General features: G+C 42.8%; 2 protein-coding genes across 3 annotated transcripts in view; both read left to right on the forward strand.

The window, feature by feature from the left end:
* The window catches only part of LOC135557669 (centrosomal protein of 170 kDa protein B-like), a 37,328-nt gene extending 34,036 nt beyond the window's left edge, over positions 1-3,292 (forward strand). Inside the window, 4 exon segments of the mRNA XM_064991169.1 lie at positions 98-186; positions 309-402; positions 519-570; positions 769-3,292. Of these exon segments, the coding sequence (XP_064847241.1) occupies positions 98-186; positions 309-402; positions 519-570; positions 769-1,019 (486 nt within the window). The 3' untranslated portion in view covers positions 1,020-3,292.
* A 1,604-nt stretch (positions 3,293-4,896) lies between these two features.
* Positions 4,897-19,680, forward strand: LOC135557670 (G patch domain-containing protein 2-like). Of its 2 annotated transcripts, none has more exons than XM_064991170.1 (10): positions 4,897-5,052; positions 6,237-6,480; positions 6,865-7,412; positions 7,674-7,738; positions 9,615-9,791; positions 10,044-10,167; positions 10,301-10,340; positions 10,491-10,555; positions 10,696-10,784; positions 19,042-19,680. In XM_064991170.1, the coding sequence occupies exons 1-10, from the start codon at positions 5,003-5,005 to the stop codon at positions 19,209-19,211; spliced, it is 1,572 nt and encodes a 523-aa protein (XP_064847242.1). In that variant the 5' UTR covers positions 4,897-5,002; the 3' UTR covers positions 19,212-19,680. The 2 variants fall into 2 exon arrangements, with proteins under 2 accessions (XP_064847242.1, XP_064847244.1); XM_064991172.1 differs by having other exon boundaries at positions 6,865-7,409.

Genomic DNA, 19,680 nt, shown 5'->3' on the forward strand with positions numbered 1-19,680 from the left:
TTTTGGTCTGCTGGGAATTAGACTAAAGTATATTTAGGAGGGTGAAACTACTTTGGGAATACTTGAGTGTTTGACGTCCGCCATTTTCTCCCTCCAGGTGATTTTGGACAATCTGATGTTGAACCCTGTTTCTCAGCTCTCTCAGGCCATTCGGGAGAACACAGAACAGCTGGCTGAGAAAATGAAGTAAGGGAACTTGATGTACCTCAGAGCTCTCACCTTGTGTTTCTGTTAAATAGAAAAGAGCTAATCTATTATTTCATCTCTGCTTGGCTCAGTTAGATTATACTTTGTCTTTTTTCCATCAGGGTTTTATTCCACAATAAGACTGAGGCCTGGGAGGAGATTGAAGCGAAGATCAATGCTGAAAACGAAGTACCCATCCTAAAAACATCAAATAAGGTACAACATTTGTAGCCAGCCACACATCTTACATTGGTAGACATTTCGGTGTAAAACTGAGGTCATCATATATGGGAAAATGTTTAATTGTCATCATTTTAATTCTACTCTCACAGGAAATCTCCTCCATCCTGAACGAGCTGAGAAGAGTACAGAAACAACTAGAAAGTAAGAGTTACACATGGCTTGTTTTTTGTTTTGTTATAATCTTCCTAAAATGGATTGGGAGTGTAATGTTGAATTGCTCGTCCTGAACGGCCTCATATCTGCATAACATATTCAGAACATCTAAATAAAGCTGATAGCATATGATCCAGTTGGCCAATGAAATTGAATAGAACACTGAATGTTACTTTGGTTCTGTAGTGATCAACAGCATTGTGGAACCTGGTGGAGCTGGCATTGGGAAACCTAAGGTGTCAGCGGTGGCTGCTGCTACTTCTGCTGGACAGGCCACCAGGTCCCCCTTACGGCAGAAGAAAGCCCCAAGTAAGCCCACTGGAGACAGACAGCGTGGGGCCAGCCCCTCTACCAGCCCCACCACCTCCAAACACAACACCAACGAAAGCACCAAGAGGTCCACTCGAGGACACAAAGGGGCAAACGTTGTGGCCTGATCAGTGATCCCAGGGCTCTGTATCATCTCTTGATGGGTATAATATAAAACCACCATGACACAGTATACTGTACATGGGTTTTGACTGGTAACGGTGGAACTGAGTACCGCTGTTTAGAATTGCTTCTTCCACATTGCACAAAGCTCAAAGTAAAAGTAGGCAAAGCTGGGTAGAAGAAGTGGTAACTTGTAGCTTGCTTTAAAAAGTGGATTGTGGACAAAATAATGTCCATATGCCTTGTCTACTCTACTCTACTATGTGCGATGTGTGGTTGCCCAGTACTGTAGGCTTGGCCTAGTCTGGGTACCAGTCTTTTCAGCTAACATGCAGCTCTTAGCCACTCCTGTCATTTGTCAAATGATATGACTGGCAAGGAGTGGAATGTTATAGCTGATCAGACAGCAACCAGGCTAGGTTTGGCAAGATGACCAAGATAAGACAGGCTACATCCTTGCCCATTCTTTGTTACCATAGTGATGATAATCATAATAAAAAAACACTACTAGTTGTCCATGAGAACATGTGCTGGACTGCTTCAGTATTATGGCAGAATTCGAGAGGGTGTTAGTGGTGTTATGTGCTTGTCTTGTAAAATAGGATTCATGAAATGTTCCTGAGCGACTGGGACATTTTACTGCTTGGCAAAAAGCTACTGCTGAATGAACGGACCACCACTCTTACTTTTTGTTAAAGTTGATTGTCTGATCGTGAAAATTCTGAAGATGTGTTCTATATGAATGTTGTGTGTAGAGAATGTTAGGATAGTGTATCAGAATGTTTGAGATTCCAAATAAATACAGTATACAATAAACAGCATCAGAGGGAGGGGAAAAACATACTTGGCAAAACATTTTCATTATGCTGTCATTTTGAATGAATGAATTTGTTAATTTAGGTCAAACAACTATGAGGTATCATTGAAGTCCTCCATTTTGTCATTCTCTATCAAGTTTTGGATGACGCTGTATCAATGATGAAGCTTTATGGTTGTGATTTCATGTTATTGGCAGTGGCACTATATTGCTGTCAGGGTAGTCGATAGTATGGTACTGATGTAGCTTCTTCTGGTGTGTCTGAAGGAGAGAGTGAAGAGTGAAGCGATTAATTAACCTAGATGCTTCAAATGAGTAAATTGCCCCAAATTGACTGTATCGTAGTGTGCTAGCTTTGTAAAAGGTAGAATGGAGCAGTTGTTTATTGTCCCCTGTATGTGTGTGTGTCACAGCAGGTTGGTGGCACCTTAATTGGAGAGGACGGGCTCGTGGTAATGGCTGGAGCAGAATCAGTGGAATGGTATTCCATTTGCTCCGTTCCGTAATCATCAGCCGTCCTCCCCTGGTGTGTGTGTGCACTAAGAGCACTTGTGAGTTCTGTATCTGTTGTGTGCTGAGCCAATGTCACAGTTTATTCCCGCTGTCTAACAAGGCAGCTGGGATAGGTGGGAATGTGTGCGAAGAATGCTGTATAGATGTAAGTTAAAGAATAAGAACTGACAAAAAAATATTTTGTGAAAGTGCATGTGTACCATAATTATGTAGTTTAGTTGGGTTCAGGCTAGTTCACCAAATGTGCACTTTTTCATTGAGATACACCTCTAACCCATGGATGGAACTGAAAATAAAGCAGTACCTTTAATTAAGCAGTAAATACAATGACTTGTGGCTGAAATGTAGATTTCGCAACGTTTTAACTTTCAAGGGCAGGCTGTTTTAGGGTAGTGCTTATCAGTTTGATTTTTGTCAAGTACTTAAGCCTACAACAGACCATATCTATGCTAAAAGCAAAGCTTTTCTTTAACAATCATTAGTGCCATGGTGTTCACTGACCTTGAAGCCATTGAGAATGTATGGATTTGTCATCTACCCAGAACAGACATCTGACTATCGCACTGATTGTCACTTCTGCTGCTAAGGGTGATGTCAGCATTGAGCTACTTGCTTCTAAATATACATTTTGTTACAATGCATGCAACTCAAGTATAAGCTGTATTAAAAATTGTTTTAAAAAATTACTGCAAAGTGCAAACCAAACTTTATGTGAATATTTGTCAGGTATATGTCAAAGGTTTTTTTTTTCTATGACTGAGGTTATGGTCAGACTGAAGGCTACAATGTTGTTTCTAAATTGAACGGTTATGTTCTTCCAGATTTATTTAATTATTTTTGTTGTACTGAATATATTTATAGATGTCATGGACCAGTTTGTTCATCATCATGAACATTGATTTGTACCATCATATAATTTGTAATAAACTGATTTCAGTCATAAATGTATTTTATTCCAGATGTTATATTCAACAAAAAGTTGATGACATACAGAACAATTACACTAGTACACTACATCACATTGTTAGTAGACGGTACATTTTGGGAGGCAATTTGTCTAATGTTCTAGCTTAAAGTGAATGCAACAGTGCTATTGGTCTGGGTTTTCCAAGACTAGCATTGTGGGTAGGCCTACACTTTGGCAAGGACTTGGGAACAAAGGGTCAAATCTTAGATTATTCTTGTTCTGATGGGAGGCATTGCAACAGAACTGTTCCAATAGACTAAACCATGCCTGCCCTTCTTGGGTCATGGGCGTCACATCACACTGTGGATTACAGATGTCTTGGGCCAGTCCCACAATTCTCAATCTCTGCTACTGTATTTGACAATAGCTGTCCAATGATTCCCAACCTAACAGAAATGTAGCAATTTTGTCAATAATGTAATTAGTTGATAACCTAATATTGCCTCAGGTGTACAAAGCATGGGGCGATAGGTAGCCTAACAGTTAAAGGCGAGCCTCCAGCCGGAGGGTTGCCAGTTCGAATCCTGGGTTTGATGGAATATATCAGGTGGTAAGTAAACTGGCAGCCGGAAGGTTGTTGGTATCAAATCCTAGATGCCATTGCCTGCCGTTGTGCCCTTGAGCAAAGCACTTAAACCTCCCACAACAACTGCTCCACTAGTGCCCAGTGGCAGCCCCCTGCTCCAACCTGTGTATGTATGTGTTTTTCGGAGGAGTTGAGTAAAAGCAGAAGTCGAATTTCAATCGTGTCTTGTGTACAATTGATGAAAAAAGTGCTCTTAAAAGTAGACTTAGTGAAATTCCTTGTCAGGAGCAGCACAGGCGAAAATGGGCGCGTTCAAGCAGATCACTTTTGTCAAGTTGGTGACTGTCGTTGGTCACCACCTTCCAAAGTGTTGCATTACGGGGATGAACATTTTCCAATATGTGCCTACATGAACTTCAAAAACTGTAATTAATGGTCATGAAGTTTCTGCACTTGCTCTTTACCAACTTCATCCTACAGCCATCACCTGCATCGTGGTTCTATAATCAACCACTTTTTTTCTCTCGCTAGTGTTAAAGACATCACTGAAATCAAGTTTGAAGTGATTCATGTCGACAGCGGATATATACAAATGAACGTGATGTTTGAGGCTGTCACTGATCGTACAATGTAGACACATCATTTCAGTTCGAGTGTGATATGGGAGTTGGAGACATTATTTTGATATGTATAAACAATGGCAACACTGCCATGTTGATCTGAGCTTTTGGAAAACCCTATTAGTGTCCGAAGATGCACCTTAGACGAGTCCACAGTCGGTTGCGTCAGCATTACCACTCAAAACGCACTCATTGAGAGGAGCAAAATGCAACACTTCGAAATCTGTGCTACATCGCGTGGGTTTTCGTCACGGTAGCCAGGGCACCAAAACAACAGAGAAGTTGAGCCTTGAGTTTCCATGCGTTTAGTTGCGGAAATTGGCCCACTGCGGTTAATTTTCTGAATCATATAATCTACCAAAGTTAGTGACACCAGTACAGTAGGTGGCAGTAATGCGCAATTAATGTTGATACTTGTTAGCCAATCACACCACAGAATGAATTGTGTTGCCTGCTTTCGCATATGTACTAGCAAGCTTTATTAGCTAGCTTTAGAAGGCTTCCCTTTGTTTTTGGTTAAAAGTAACCGGCTTTGAGGGGCTTTAATGTTCCGTGAAGCCCATTTAAAGACCATCGGTAAAGCGGGAACCAGCTGGTAAGTGATGTTAATTCATGCTAGCAAAGCACCCCTGCCTAACGTATTTTGATGAAACGACAGTGCCAACGTTAATCGGTTAACGTTACCTCGCTAAAGATCAGATGTTGACATTGTCAGCTAAATGGATCACTAACGTCGGACTGTCCAAATTGCGTTCTCGGTCTAGATTTAGCTTATCAAAGTTAACTAGCCTTTCTTTTGCGATTTAGCCAACAATACTAGCTAACGCGTTAGCTTTTAAAATGAGGCCAGATCTCCATGGATTGTGCCTGGGCCGTCTAGCACAAGTCTTGCATGCAAGTTTAGCTAATAGCAAGCTGGCATATACACGGGAACACCTTCCATTACAGATCATAAGACGGCAGGGGCGTATTAATTACGCCTTGTAACGAAAGTTAAGTATCAGAGCAAACGGAACGAGGCAACAACATAAATTTACCCAATAGAAACTGGTTTTCGTTACGGAAGATTATGCTGTACAATGAATACAGCCCTGGTCTCGTGGGACAGTTTCACATTGACACTTAATAGGATACACACTAGGCTGTACACAAAGTGGATTGTATAAGGAGGTTGACTGGTTTAGAGTTCAGAATGCCACATTGACAACTTAATGCAGATTAAGCAAGAATCCAGATAGTAGGGTTGTATTGAACACAGGCAGGAGCACATGGGGAATGGTTGCAGGATAATACAGTTTACTAGGGAAAAACAAGAGGGAGGTAACGTTAACATACAAGCATGACAGACAAGTGCAAAAAGCAGAATAAACCAAAGTGTATCAAACAAACTGAGGATCTTACATACTGGACTGGCAGGAAATTGTACAAAATATGGCAGCAGCATATACACTTTGACAAACTCCAAGGATCTTAATGTTAACACATTTACAAATGTGTGCCAATAATGGAAAGTACAGCCACACACACCATGGTAGAAAAAAATAGGATGTCCACCTCATACATTCACCAACAGGAATAAGCAAGTTTGGAGGGAACACTATTGCTCAAATAGACATGGGTGCTAATGAGCAGAGTGGAGACAGTTGTGGTGGAGTGTGGCCAGGGGAGAAAGGCGTGGCAAGAGGTTATGGATGAGGACATGAGCCTTCACAACACACACACAAATTAAATTCTTCACTGTTTGTTACACACTCATACCTCCTTTCTCTCCTTCCCTAGGCACTTTGGCCGGGCGATGGACGAGCTGGTCCATGACCTGGTGTCGGCGCTGGAGGAGAGCTCGGAGCAGGCGGCACGGGGGGGCTTCGGGGATGGGGGGGACCACGCGCTGGCTGTAGGCTGCCTGCTGAAGAGACAGGCCCGGAAACGTCGTGGGAGGAAGCGACGCTCTGACAACCCTCACCCACCCTGGGAGACTGGCCACCTCAGTGAGGGATCTGAGTCCAGCCTGGACGAACACAAGGTGGGGAGGGGGTCTCGGGTAGGCCCTTAAAAAAATGGTCTTGTTGTTATTGTAAAGGAATAGTTCCTTTGGTAACTGCTTTTTTCCCCCCAGGAAAGTACAGTAAGCAGATTCCTTAAGATAACAGATACTGTCCATTTTACTAAGCAAGGTAGCCTAGTGGTTAAGAGCATTGGGCCAGTAAATGAAAGCTTGCTGGCTCAAATCCCGAGCCAACTCAGTGAAAATAATCTGATGTGCCCTTGAGCAAGGCACTTAACCCTAATGTCCCCTGTAAGTCGTTCTGGATAAGAGTGTATGTAAAATGTTTCTGAACGTCTCTTTGGCTAACCGTTTTTGTCTTTCCTCTTGCTCTCCTTCTCTTCCTCGCTCATTTCCTCTCAGGACTACCGCACCACCACAGGCGGCATTGCCAGCAGCAACAGCCACGCCCGCGATAACAGCGACTCTGATGAGCAGCTGGGGCCCAAGCGCCGTACACCCCTGAACCCCGACACAGGGCGTGCCAAACGGCCCATCTGGCAGGAGGACCTAGGAGGAGTGCCGGGTGCAGAGGGGTCCCGTAGTTTGAGGCGACGGCGCAAGGTCAAACGCATGGCCGTGGACCCCCCTCTAGAGCCGGTGACCTCCAGTAGCAACACCCCCATGCTCGGGCCCCCACCCGTCCCCAAGCCCCACGCAGGGTGCAGGATCCCTGGGGTGAGCGTGGTTGAGGGCAGGGCGGGGATGGAGCTTGTTGATGGTGGTGGGGTTGGAAGAGGGAAAAGCAGGGTAAAGAAGAGGAAACTGGCTGCCCACAGGCTGGGGCTGGAGGCAACTGATGAAGGGGTGGTGGTGGAGAGTGAGGACGCCATTATGGGGCAGGCGGGGCCCAAGGACAAGATGGAGTTTGAGGAGCAGAAGGGCTCGGACGAGGACATGAGTGACAGGTGGTTAGTGTTTCTCTTGTCTGCTGTGTTTCCATGCTCCTCGGTATAGGCCTATACGTTCACAGGTATGCTCATCTGGTTGGAAAGCAGTATTTAGGGGACTTGTTTGCTAGGTTATTCTTCCCATAGCTTCATCTTCCTGAGAGTTTTCCTTGTATGATGGGCAATGGAAATTGATTTCAGATTGTTCTCTTCTTCTTTTCCTATCACCTCTCCTCACACCCCGTATTTTCTAATTTATCTCTCTCTTTCTCTCTCTGTTAGTGAGACCAGCAGTGTCAGCAACAGTAGCGATGGTGGACTGTACACCAATGACGAGGGGAGGCAAGGTAACCATCTATTTTGCTGGCCACCAAAATCTTGTTATTTACAGGAACGGCGGAGTACCATTTTTATTGTTACATGCTTCGTAAAAACCAGGTGTAGACTAAAGGTGAAACGCTTACGGGTCCTGGTTTAACAATGCAGAGTTAAAGATAAAAATATAAATAGTGACACAAGGAATAATTACACAGTGAATAACAATAATGAGTAAAAATAACATGCCTATATACCGGCAGTACCGAGTCGATGTGCAGTGGTACGAGGTAATTGAGGTTGTTATGTACATATAGGTAGGGGTAAAGTGACGAGACAACAGGAGAGATAATTGACAATGGCAACAGTATATGTGGTGAGTGTGAAAGTGTGAGTTTGGCCTCAGTTTGTAGTATGCATGTGTGTTGTCAGTGTCCAGTGTGTGTGTGTGTGTGTGTGTGTGTGGGTAGTGTCCTGTGTGTGTGTGGGTAGTGTCCGGTGTGTGTGTGTGTGTGAGTGTCCGGTGTGTGTGTGTGTGTGTGGGTAGTGTCCGGTGTGTGTGGGTAGTGTCCGGTGTGTGTGTGTGGGTAGTGTCCGGTGTGTGTGTGTGGGTAGTGTCCGGTGTGTGTGCATAGAGTTAGTGCAAACAAGGTTCCATGTAGGTAGTCTGGGTAGCCATTTGATTAGCTATTTATCAGTCTTGTTTAGCAGTCTTATGTATCAGGGGTAGAAGCTGTTCAGGGTCCTGTTGGTTCCAGACTTGGTACACTGGTACCGCTTGCCGTGTGGTAGCAGAGAGAACAATCTTTGGCTTGGGTGGCTGGAGTCTTTGTTCTCTGATACCGCCTGGTATAGAGGAACTGGATCAAATAACATTTGATCAAATAACACCTATTAATAACAGGTGTAGACTAACAGTGAAATGCTTACTTACGTGTCCCTTTCTACCTATGCAGAGTTAAAGAAAGAAAAGGGGGCCATACTCATCACCCTCTGTAGCCCCTTGCGGTCGGGTGCCTTGCTGTTTCCATAATAAGACGTGATACAGCCAGTCAAGATGCTCTCAATGGTGCAGCTGTAGAACTTTGAGTATCTAAAGTCACCACCTGGTTTACCACACCTTTGAACTTGAGATGGGTTAAATTCATGCCTATAACCTGTCACATGTAGCCTAATATAAAAAGTACTTGTGAAGAAGTATTTCTTGCAGTGCGATGATAAATCCAAGCATACATTTTGTCTCAGGAACAGGAATGGAGAAATATGATTTTTTTCTTTCAGCATCTCTTGAGCGAATGCAAGTGGGATGGGTAGAGGCTGCGTGCAAATGTGCAATCTTTTGTGATTGACACTTTCATAAATGCAGACAGTATTTAAATCACATAAAATGATGCATCCAAGACGAACTGAAATCTTATCCGAAACATCCAGATAATTTTCACAGCCTTAATTTCAACCTGTCCTTTTTCACATTTTGCGTGGGAAGAATAATTACCTTGTGTTGGAGCTTTTCTCCCTGATCCCTAAACATCTTGGTCTGTGAGAGAATCGGATGTGTCAACTAGATTATTAATGCATTCATTCTATCATTTATGACATTTATTCTTGTGAGTAACGATTTTTCTAGACCAAGTTATGCCATAAGAGAATCTGCATGTATCTAATTATTTACAAGTTTCCTAACAAATCGCCTTCCAAATGTCAGAAATTATAAGCAGAAACATATCTAAGTTAGGCTTTAACAAAATATTCAACACCTGCTGTCCCATGTCATTTATAGCAGTGTTATCAACAAGGATAAAAATGTGTGTCTTGAAAAAGATTGTTCCGAAATCTGAGTAAATGTTTTGTATGAAAACTATTTTCTAAACCCTGACTATTAACTTCTAACCTCTTCCCGTCTCCCAGCTGATGATGAGCAGAGTGACTGGTTCTATGAGGGGGACCCGGGGGGAGCGTGTGGGGTGGCGGGGGTGATTCCCTGGTGGGAGAGAGAGGCAGGGGAGGAACTGGACCTGGCTGACCCTGTCTTCAACAGCATCCTCACCGGATCCTTCCCCATCATGAGCCCCAGGGCACAGAGAGGTAGCTGGTCCCAGACCTGTCGGTTTGTTTGTATCTCTGAGCCCAGTACCATTTTGATTCCTGCTCCCCCACTTGTCTCTGTTTTTCTTTGCGCAATAGTAGAACGAGTTACCCAAAGTCTATTGTAACCTGTCATTTGGCCAGTAGGGGGCAACTACTGCAAAGGGTTTGTCTTGTAGCCTCTACAGCTGCCATAGTGTTTCTCCCATTCCAGTCTATGATGTGTGCACTGTGCTGTCTCTGCTGTGGCAGGGTTCCAGGCCAGGCTGAGCTGGCTGCATGGTGGGCCCCAGGGCCACGATTCCCAGGGCAGCCCAGGACAGGCCTTCAATGAGCGGCTGGGACGACACCACCAGGACCCCCCCCACTCACACGAGTCAGTCTACCTTACAACCTGACTTGTAGAATACTTGTCTACACTTTGTTTATTTTTTCCCTTATTCAGTTTTTTTCTATATTTGACTTGACTGTGTGCAAATAAACTAAACAAACCTATGTGTCGTCCACAGCCCGTGGTTTAGTCCGGGGTCTAGACGAGAACACGGACAAGTAAGGCATGCCTCTGTTCGTTCACCGCCTAGCTGCACTTTCAAAACAGTACCGACTGTTAAAGAGTTGTGGCTAATAATGCCCAGATAGACATATTTTACATTTTCTAATAGCTGTTAGTATATTCTCTCTGTCTCTCTCTCTCTCTAGATGCACTGGGACTCACGGACAGACAGAGGGCATCGGAGGAGCTGCTCAGTGAAAACAGCCAGCAGGTACATTAGGAATAATCCAATCAACAAATTATCTCACAAATTATACAGTGGTTCCATCCACAACGGTACATTGTTTCTAGGATGTTGCCAACACATGGATGCTAATGAATGATTCCTATGTTCTGGTTGTGGTTCTACAGACAGACGAGTGGTCACCTGGGGTCTCTGTGTACGGGGGAAGTCAAGAGGAGACGCAAAGCAGCACCCCTTGGCTTACCTCCACCCACAGGTAAACTCTTTCTGACACACACTACTGCACTCCCTGACTTACACACACACACACACACCCACCCCCCCCAACCCCGGTCATTAACCAGCTTTAGCTCTTGGCCCCTTCACCCTTCCTCCCTAACCTGGGCTGGACACCAGTCAGCTGGCAGGCTCTGCAGTCAGAGAGATACCAGATTAACCCTAAGCCAATCATGGCTGTGTATCCCAGAACGTTCCTGCTCCCCTTCACCTCTGTTCGTGTGTTTTTAGGGGAGTGGAAAATGTTAATACCAGGAAAGGGAATGAGACTGGGGATATAAAGGGTTAATACGTCTTGGTCAGGTGCCCATCTTGGTTCTAGGAAGAGGATATAAAGGAGTGTATACCAATGGCTACAACTTGAAGTCATGCAACAGGAGTCTGCTCTATTGCTCACACCTCTCATTGTTACAGGGCCTTCAGAAAGTGTTCATACCCCTTGACTTATTCCACATTTGTTGCGTTACAGCTGGAATTCAAAATGGATTATAGTTTTTTTTTCTCCTCACCAATCTACACACAATAACCCATAATGACAAAGTGAAAACATGTTTTTAGAAAATGTTGCTAATTTATTGAAAATGAAATCCAGAAATCTCATTTACATAAAGTATTCACACCCCTGAGTCGATACTTTGTAAAAGCACCTTTGGCGGTGATTGCAGCTTTGAGTTGTCTTGGGTATGTATGTCTGTATCGGGTTCGGACATCTGGATTTGGGGATTTTCTCAAGCTTTGTTAAGTTAGATGGGGAGCGGCGGTGAACAGCAATCTTTAAGTCTTTCTACAGATTTTCAATTGGATTCAACTCTGGGCTTTGACTAGGCCACTCAACGACTTTCACATTCTTGTTCTGAAGCCATTCCAGTGTTGCTTTGGCTGTATGCTTGGGGTCATGGTCCTGTCGAAACATAAATCTTCGCCCCAGTCTAAGGTCATTTGCGTTCTGAATCAGATTCTCATCAAGGATTTGCCTGTATTTGGCTGCATTCATTGTTCCCTCTATCCTTACCAGTCTCCCAGTCGCTACCACTGAAAAGTATCCCATAGCATGATGCTGCCACCACCATGCTTCACAGTAGGGATGGCGTTAGACAGGTGATGAGCTGTGCCTGGTTTTCTCCATTCAGGACACAGAATCTCATTTGTCTCATCAGACTACAGAATCTTTTGCGTTATGATCTCAGTCTTTCATGTGCCTTCTTGCAAACTCCAGGTGTTGCTTTCATGTGCCTTTTTCTTAGACGTGACTTCTGTCTAGCCACTCTCCCATAAAGCCCAGATTGGTGAAGGTGCTGTAGAGACTGTTGTCCTTCTGGCAGGTTCTCCCATCTTGGCTAAGGAACTCTGTAGTTTTGGTGGTCGTTAGGTTCTTGGTCACCTTCCTGACCAAGGTCCTTGTTGCCGTTTGGTCAGACGGCCACCTCTAGCCAGAGTCTGGGTAGTTCCATATTATTTAAATTTCCCAATGATAGAGACTTTCAACACTCTAGAAATTATTGTATAGCATTCCCCAGATATATGCCTCATCACAATTCTATTTTGGAGAACTACGGACAGTTCCTTGGACTTCATGTTATAGTTTCTGCTCTGACATGCACTTCTTCTATGGTATATTGGCGATCACACAATTTAATGTGCATCCCGCTACCTACTATGCAGGATGGAAACAGGATTCCTCCCAAAAAACAAAACAACTTTCAACTTTTCTGTTAAAAATAAACAAAACAGATTTGATCCCAAAACAGGCTCAAGGGGAACCTGGGAAGGTGGGTCTTCCAACACCAGTACCCCTTCCAAGTCTTTCAATGTAAAATCCTTGAGTCTCAAAAACATTTCTGCTATAGGCACAATCATGTCTAGTTTCTTTGACTTCTTTGAGACTTGTGCTGTACAGTTTGACTGGCAGTGAATGCAACAAAAATCCACCTTTAACACACAGGGTATATTATGTCTGGCAGTAAACATTGACTACAGGCTGAGTTGTATCCACGACCATCTCTTCACTAGCACCACTTGTTTTCTCAATTATTTTAATCGCCTCCATTGTAGATTCAATTGATTAACTTTAGCCACCTCAATTTCCTTCACCCTTACAGGGCACTCCAGGAACTCAAGATCATGATCCCCACCACAATTGCAACACTGCTATCCTTTTACACACCTTTCTTCACTATACTCTGTCTGCACACACTTGAAACATGGCCAAATCCTTTACAATTCTTACACTACAGTGGTTTGGCGACGAAAGCTCTTACAGCTTCAATAACCAAGCTTCACATGCGTAGGTATTTGCTCTTTATCAAAAAGCAGGGCCTACAGACTTTATCAAAAAACAGGGCCTACAGACATTCACCCAGCGGATCAGACACTGGGCACCAACCACACTAGGAATTCTCTTCAGTTATTCAACTTGAACACCTGTCGTCACCCCTGAGATGACTCCTTTGACTGGTGCTCCCGCTCAGCCCAGTCAAAACTGTTCGCTGCTCTGGCCCCCCAATGGTGGAACAAACTCCCTCACGACGCCAGGACAGCGGAGTCAATCACCACCTTCCGGAGACAGCTGAAACCCCACCTCTTCAAGGAATACCTAGGATAGGATAAAGCAATCCTTCTCACCCCCCCTTAAATGATTTAGATGCACTATTGTAAAGTGGCTGTTCCACTGATGTCAGAAGGTGAATTCACCAATTTGTAAGTCGCTCTGGATAAGAGTGTCTGCTAAATGTCTTAAATGTAAATGGTGCTCTACTCCGAAGTTCAAAACACAACTTCTGTTGTCCGGATTCTTTTGAAGCCCACTGCAATCTTCTTCTGCTCTTCAGAAAAACTATTAATCAAAATAAGAGCACTCCTGGTCACTCTGACAGACTCACCATTTGACACCTCAATCGCGTTTCCCACAAACGCATCCTTACTCCACAAACGCATCCTTACTCCACAAACGCATCCTTACTCCACAAACGCATCCCAACAAGAAGCGATTCATTTACACGTGTATCCTCTACTCCAATTTCAGGCAAATTCCTTTTTGTTCCAGTTTTCAATACTACTGTTGTCCATTCAGAACATTCCTCTTCACCAGATTTACTCGACACGCTGCTTAATTCCAACTCAGCATCCACTTCTTCTGCCCTCTTCGTCTCCACAATTCCCTCTGACATGCACTGTCAACTGTGGAACCTTATATAGACAGATGTGTTTCTTTCTAAATCCTGTCCAAACAATTGAATTGGCCACAGGTGGACTCCAGTCAAGTTGCAGTGACATCTCAAGGATTATCAAAGGAAATTGGATGCACCTGAACTCAATTTGGAGTGTCATAGCAAAGGGGTGTGAATATTTGTGTTAATGAGATATTTCTGTATTTCATTTTCAATAAATTAGCAAACATTTCTTAACTTGTTCTCACTTTGTCATTATGGGGTATTGTGTATAGATGGTGCAATTTTTATTTATTTAATCCAATTTGAATTCAGGCTATAACACAACAAAATGTGGACTTAGTACTTTCTGAAGGCACTGTGCGTAAAGGTCAAGGAAAAAGAAGAGACAAGATGTATTTTGTGACACAATCATTGTAGAGCAGGCCTCAGCTGGTTTATTGGGTTAGAGGTCGAGTTCAGGGGTTAAATACTGTAGCTTTTTCAGCCCATTGAGCCTAATCAATAAGCCTTCATCAAGATCATCTGCTCTACTCTTCTCTCGCTCTTCCGGTCTCCTTCAAGTTCTCTCTTTCCCTCTCCTCTTGTGTCTCCCTCTAACATACTTTAGCATCCCGTCAACTTTTTTCCATCCAAAGCCTAAATGTTTATTTCCACGAACCGATCTAGTCATGATTGCGGTAAAGTTCTGCCCGCGGCTTAGTATGAAATGTAGCCGTAATGCTGAGGCGGCATTGGCACGCACTACGCTCTTAAGCTCTTGATGGCTGCTAGGCAGCACCAGTTACTACTAGGCTGTTACCATCCTTCAGGCAGTTCTAAACATTGCGAGGCATGTCACTTCACCCATCTCTTCACATAGCCCTTAGCACTGTTTTCTTAACCACAACTGGATGGAATATTGAATAAAGTAGGTTAATGTATTTGAAGGCAAAGAATTGTTGCTTACTGAAACTCCCAAAGTCATCCTATTGTTATAATAGTCTAACTGCGTTTGGTCAACTATTTCAGCACCGTTTATCAGCACTAATCAGAAGAATTTGCCTGCATGTTATGTAGTTTAACAAGTGGATTATTTTGCTCTTCACTCGCAATCGTTCAGTAACCTAGGCCTACTCTTATGGAATCCATGTCATGTCTAATGTATTCACAAATATAAATCACCAATCCACAAATGTAAATGTAAATCGCTATCCACAAATGTAAATCGCTATCCACAAACGCCTTTTGATTTGTATTTGTAAATCGATGTATTGCATTAATCTTTTTATAACTGCAGATATGCAGGTCATTTCCAATATAATGCAATATATTGATTGCCAAATACAAATCAAAATGTGTTTGTGGATAGTGAATTGCATTTGTGGATTGGGGATTGTAGTGAATACTCAGGGAGAAAAATGTATATATTCACGCGCAGAGCGCGGCAGGTGTTTATTTCGCCTTCACAGAAGGCCGGAATCGTGGTCGTAGGCAATGGTCATACACAGGTTGGGAAACAGGCAGGTAAATAAAAACTAGGACTGAAGGCTATAACTGGTTCTCATAAACAAGCTAGAAAAAGGCTCAGTAAAGTCCAAAAGAACAATACCTCAAGGCACAAACAGAATGAACTGAACTAAATAAGGAGCTGATGAGACCAGGTGAGTAACTAACACAGGTGAAATCAATGAACAAAAATGAAAGACAGGGCTACGTTCAAGAACATAAGGTTTAGAAAATAAATACAGAACCTTACAGTGATTTACATTTGTGGATTGGGGATTTACATTTGTGGATTGGTGATTTACCTTTGTGAATACATTTGGCATGATATGGATCCCATATACTCCTGACCAAAAGCCGGTGACTTGTCTTAATCGATCAATGTGATTTTGTTTCAGTGAATCTCCGTCTGTATATTTGGTTTATTCACTGGCTGGGCAAATAAGTGGAGGTGGCAGCTCGTCTATTCGTTTACTCATCTATCATATTGATCAGAGAACATTTAGCATGCAATAATGTAGCCTAATTCAAATGTAGGCTTATTATTTGGCTTAATTGCCTAAAGGCAACTCCAAAAGCCCATGGAGGCTGTGAAATATGTACACAAGACTTGCATTCTTTAAAAAATATAGATATGCTATTATTTTCTATAGTTGTCCTGTTGAATATACTCTCAATGTAAGACCCTACACCTGTTCCATAACGAAGCGGAGTGAGGGTAGGAAAGAGATGAAACGTGGATTTTCAAAATTTCAGGTTTTTAGAAATGTTTGCACATTTATTAAACAAAAATACCTTATGTAAATAAGTATTCAGACCCTTTGCTATGAGACTTTAAATTGAGCTCAGGTGCATCCTGTTTCCTTTGATCATCCTTGAGATGTTTCAACAACTTGATTGGAGTCCACCTGTGGTAAATTCAATTGATTGGACATGATTTGGAAAGGCACACACCTGTCTATATGAGGTCACACAGGTGACAGTGCATGTCAGAGCAAAAACCAAGCCATGAGGTTGAAGGAATTGTCCGTAGGGCTCTGAAACAGGATTGTCTCGAGGGAGAAATCTGGGGAAGGGTAGCAAAACATTTTTTTGACAGCATTGAAGGTCCCCAAGAACACCGTGGCCTCCATCATTCTTAAATGGAAGATGTCTGGAACCACCAAGACTCTTCCTAGAGCTGGCCGCCCGGTCATCCGAAGGTCACTCCGACAGAGCTCCAGGGTTCCTCTGCGGAGATGGAAGAACCTTACAGAAGGACAACAATCTCTGCAGCACTCCACCAATCAGGCCTTTATGGTAGAGTAGCCAAACAGAAGCCACTGCCCAGTAAAAGGCACATGACAGCCCGCGTCATGACAGCCCGCGTTTGCCAAAAGGCACCAAAAGGACTCTGACCATGAGAAACAAGATTCACTGGTCTGATGAAATCAAGATTGGGCTCTTTGGCCTGAATGTCGAGTGTCACGTCTGGTGGAAACCTGGCACCATCCCTACGGTGAAGCATGGTGGTGGCAGCATGATGTTTTTGAAAGGCAGGGACTGGGAGACGAGTCAGGATCGAGGGGGAATATGAGCAGAGCAAAGTACAGAGAGATCCTGGATGAAAACCTGCCCCAGAGCACTCAGGACCTCAGAGCCCGGGGTGAAGGTTCACCTTCCAACAGGACAACGACCCTAAGCACACAGCCAAGACAGAGTGGCTTTGGGAGAAATCTCTGAATGTCCTTGTGGCCCAGCCAGAGCCCGGACTTGAACCCGATCTAACATCTTTGGAGAGATCTGAAAATAGCTGTGCAGCGACTCTCCCCATCCAACCTGACAGAGCTCGAGAGGATCTGCAGAGAAGACTGTGAGAAACTTCCCAAATACAGTTGTGCCACGCTTGTGGTTTCCTAAATGTTTACAAACTAATTACAAATGAAAAGCTGAAAAATATATGTATATTTATTTATATATATTTATTTATATATATTTATATATACATATTATAATTATATTATAATTATATTATTTATATATATTATTATATTTATATATATATTATATTTATATATATCAATATATAATATTTTTATATATATATTTATATATATTTATATATTTATATATATATATATATATTTATATATATTTATATATATATATATATATTTATATATATATATTTATATATATATTTATATATATTTTTTTATATATATATTATTATATATATATTTTTTTATATATATATATATATATATAAGTATTCAACCCCTTTGTTATGGACTCACTCTGCAACAAGTGTTTAACATGATTTTTAAATGACTACCTCATCTCTCTACCTCATCTCTGTACCCCACACATACAATTATCTGTATGGTTCCTCAGTCGAGCAGTGAATTTCAAACACAGATTCAACTACCAGGGATGTGTTCCAATGCTTCACTAAGAAGGGCACCTATTGGTAGAGATGGAAAGAAATAGCAGACATTCAATATCTCTTTGAGAATGGTGAAGTTATTAATTACACTATGGATTGTTTATCAATACACCCAGTCACTACAAAGATACAGGCATCATTCGAAGAGGAAGGAAGCCACTCAGGGATTTCAACATGAGGCCAAGAGTGACTTTGAAACAGTCACATAGTTTAATGGTTTAATCAACAACATTGTAGTTGTTCCAAAATACTAACCTAATTGACTGAGTAAAAAGAAGGAAGCCTGTACAGAATAAAATATTTCAAAACATGCATCCTGTTTGCAACAAGGCACTAAAGTAATTTCCCTGAATACAACGTGTTATGTTTGGGGCAAAACCAATACAAGTACCACTCTCCATATTTTCAAGCATAGTGGTGGCTGCATCATGTTATGGGCATGCTTGTAATCGTTAAGGACTGGGGAGTTTTTCAGGATAAAAATGGAGCTAAGCACAGGCAAAATCCTAGAGGAAAACCTACTTCAGTCTGCGTTCCCCCAGACACAGGGAGAGGAATAACCTGAAACACAAGGTCAAATCTACATTGGAGTTGATACCAAGATGCCCTTGGCCGACTTACAGTTTTAACTTGAAATCTACTTGAAAATATATATGACACAACCTGAAAATGGTTGTGTAGCAATGATCAACAACCAAGTTGACAGTGCTTGAATTATTTTAAAAAGCATAATGGGCAAATGTTGCACAATCCAGGTGTGGAAAGCTCATAGAGACTTACCCAGAAAGACTCACAGCTGTAATTGCTGCCAAAGGTGGTTCTACAAAGTATTGAGATATTTCTGTATTTCATTTTTAATACATTTGCAATAATGTATAAAATTATGTTTTCACTTTGTTATTATGTGGTATTGTGTGTGTAGATGGGTGAGAGATGATAAATGAATTTAACCCATTTTGGATTCAGGCTGTAACACAACAAAATGTGGAATAAGTCCAGGGGTATGAACACTTTCTGAAGGCACCCTATGTGGTCTATAAAGTCCATAAAGTCTCTAAAGTGTAATATTGTCTCCCTCCACCTCGAACATGCTCTCTCCTTTTATGTCTCCTTCTCTGTAGTAACTCTGTGTTCCTGTTCTTTTATGTCTCCTTCTCTAGGGGTGGTAGGTGAGAGTGCGGGGCCCATCCCAGAGACCAACATGGGGAACCGGATGCTGCAGAGTATGGGCTGGAGCCCTGGCATGGGCCTGGGTCCGGAGGGCAGGGGCATCACTGAGCCTGTTCGGGCCACACAGAGACCCAAGGGAGCGGGCCTGGGTTTTAACTGAGCCCCACGCTTTAGGCCCCAAACTGAACAGGCCAGGAGGCCTCAATGGAGATGGACCCTACTGAGAGCAGGGAGGACGGTGGTCAACACTTCCTGGGAAAGAAAGACTGATAGAGCATCAGAGCTGGAAGTAGGAACAAATGCAAGTGTTTTACTTAAAGGACGAACGTCCTATGATAGGGAAAGTCACAACCCTGGTTAGAGAGGAAGTGCATGGAGCATTAGGGTTCCCATCAGGGCTCCTGAGTGGCGCAGTTGTCTAAGGCACTGCGTCACTACAGTCCCTGGTTCGAATCCAGGCTGTATCACATCCGGCCCTGATTGGGAGTCCCATAGGGTGGCGCACAATTGACCCAGCGTCATCCAGGTTTGACCGGGGTAGGCCGTCCTTGTAAATAAGAATTTGTTCTTAACCTACTTGCCTATTTAAATTAAGGTTAAATAAAATAAAAATATTTTTTTTAAACTCA

Source organism: Oncorhynchus masou, chromosome 16, assembly GCF_036934945.1.
Source record: "Oncorhynchus masou masou isolate Uvic2021 chromosome 16, UVic_Omas_1.1, whole genome shotgun sequence".
Classification (NCBI taxonomy): Eukaryota; Metazoa; Chordata; class Actinopteri; order Salmoniformes; family Salmonidae; genus Oncorhynchus; species Oncorhynchus masou.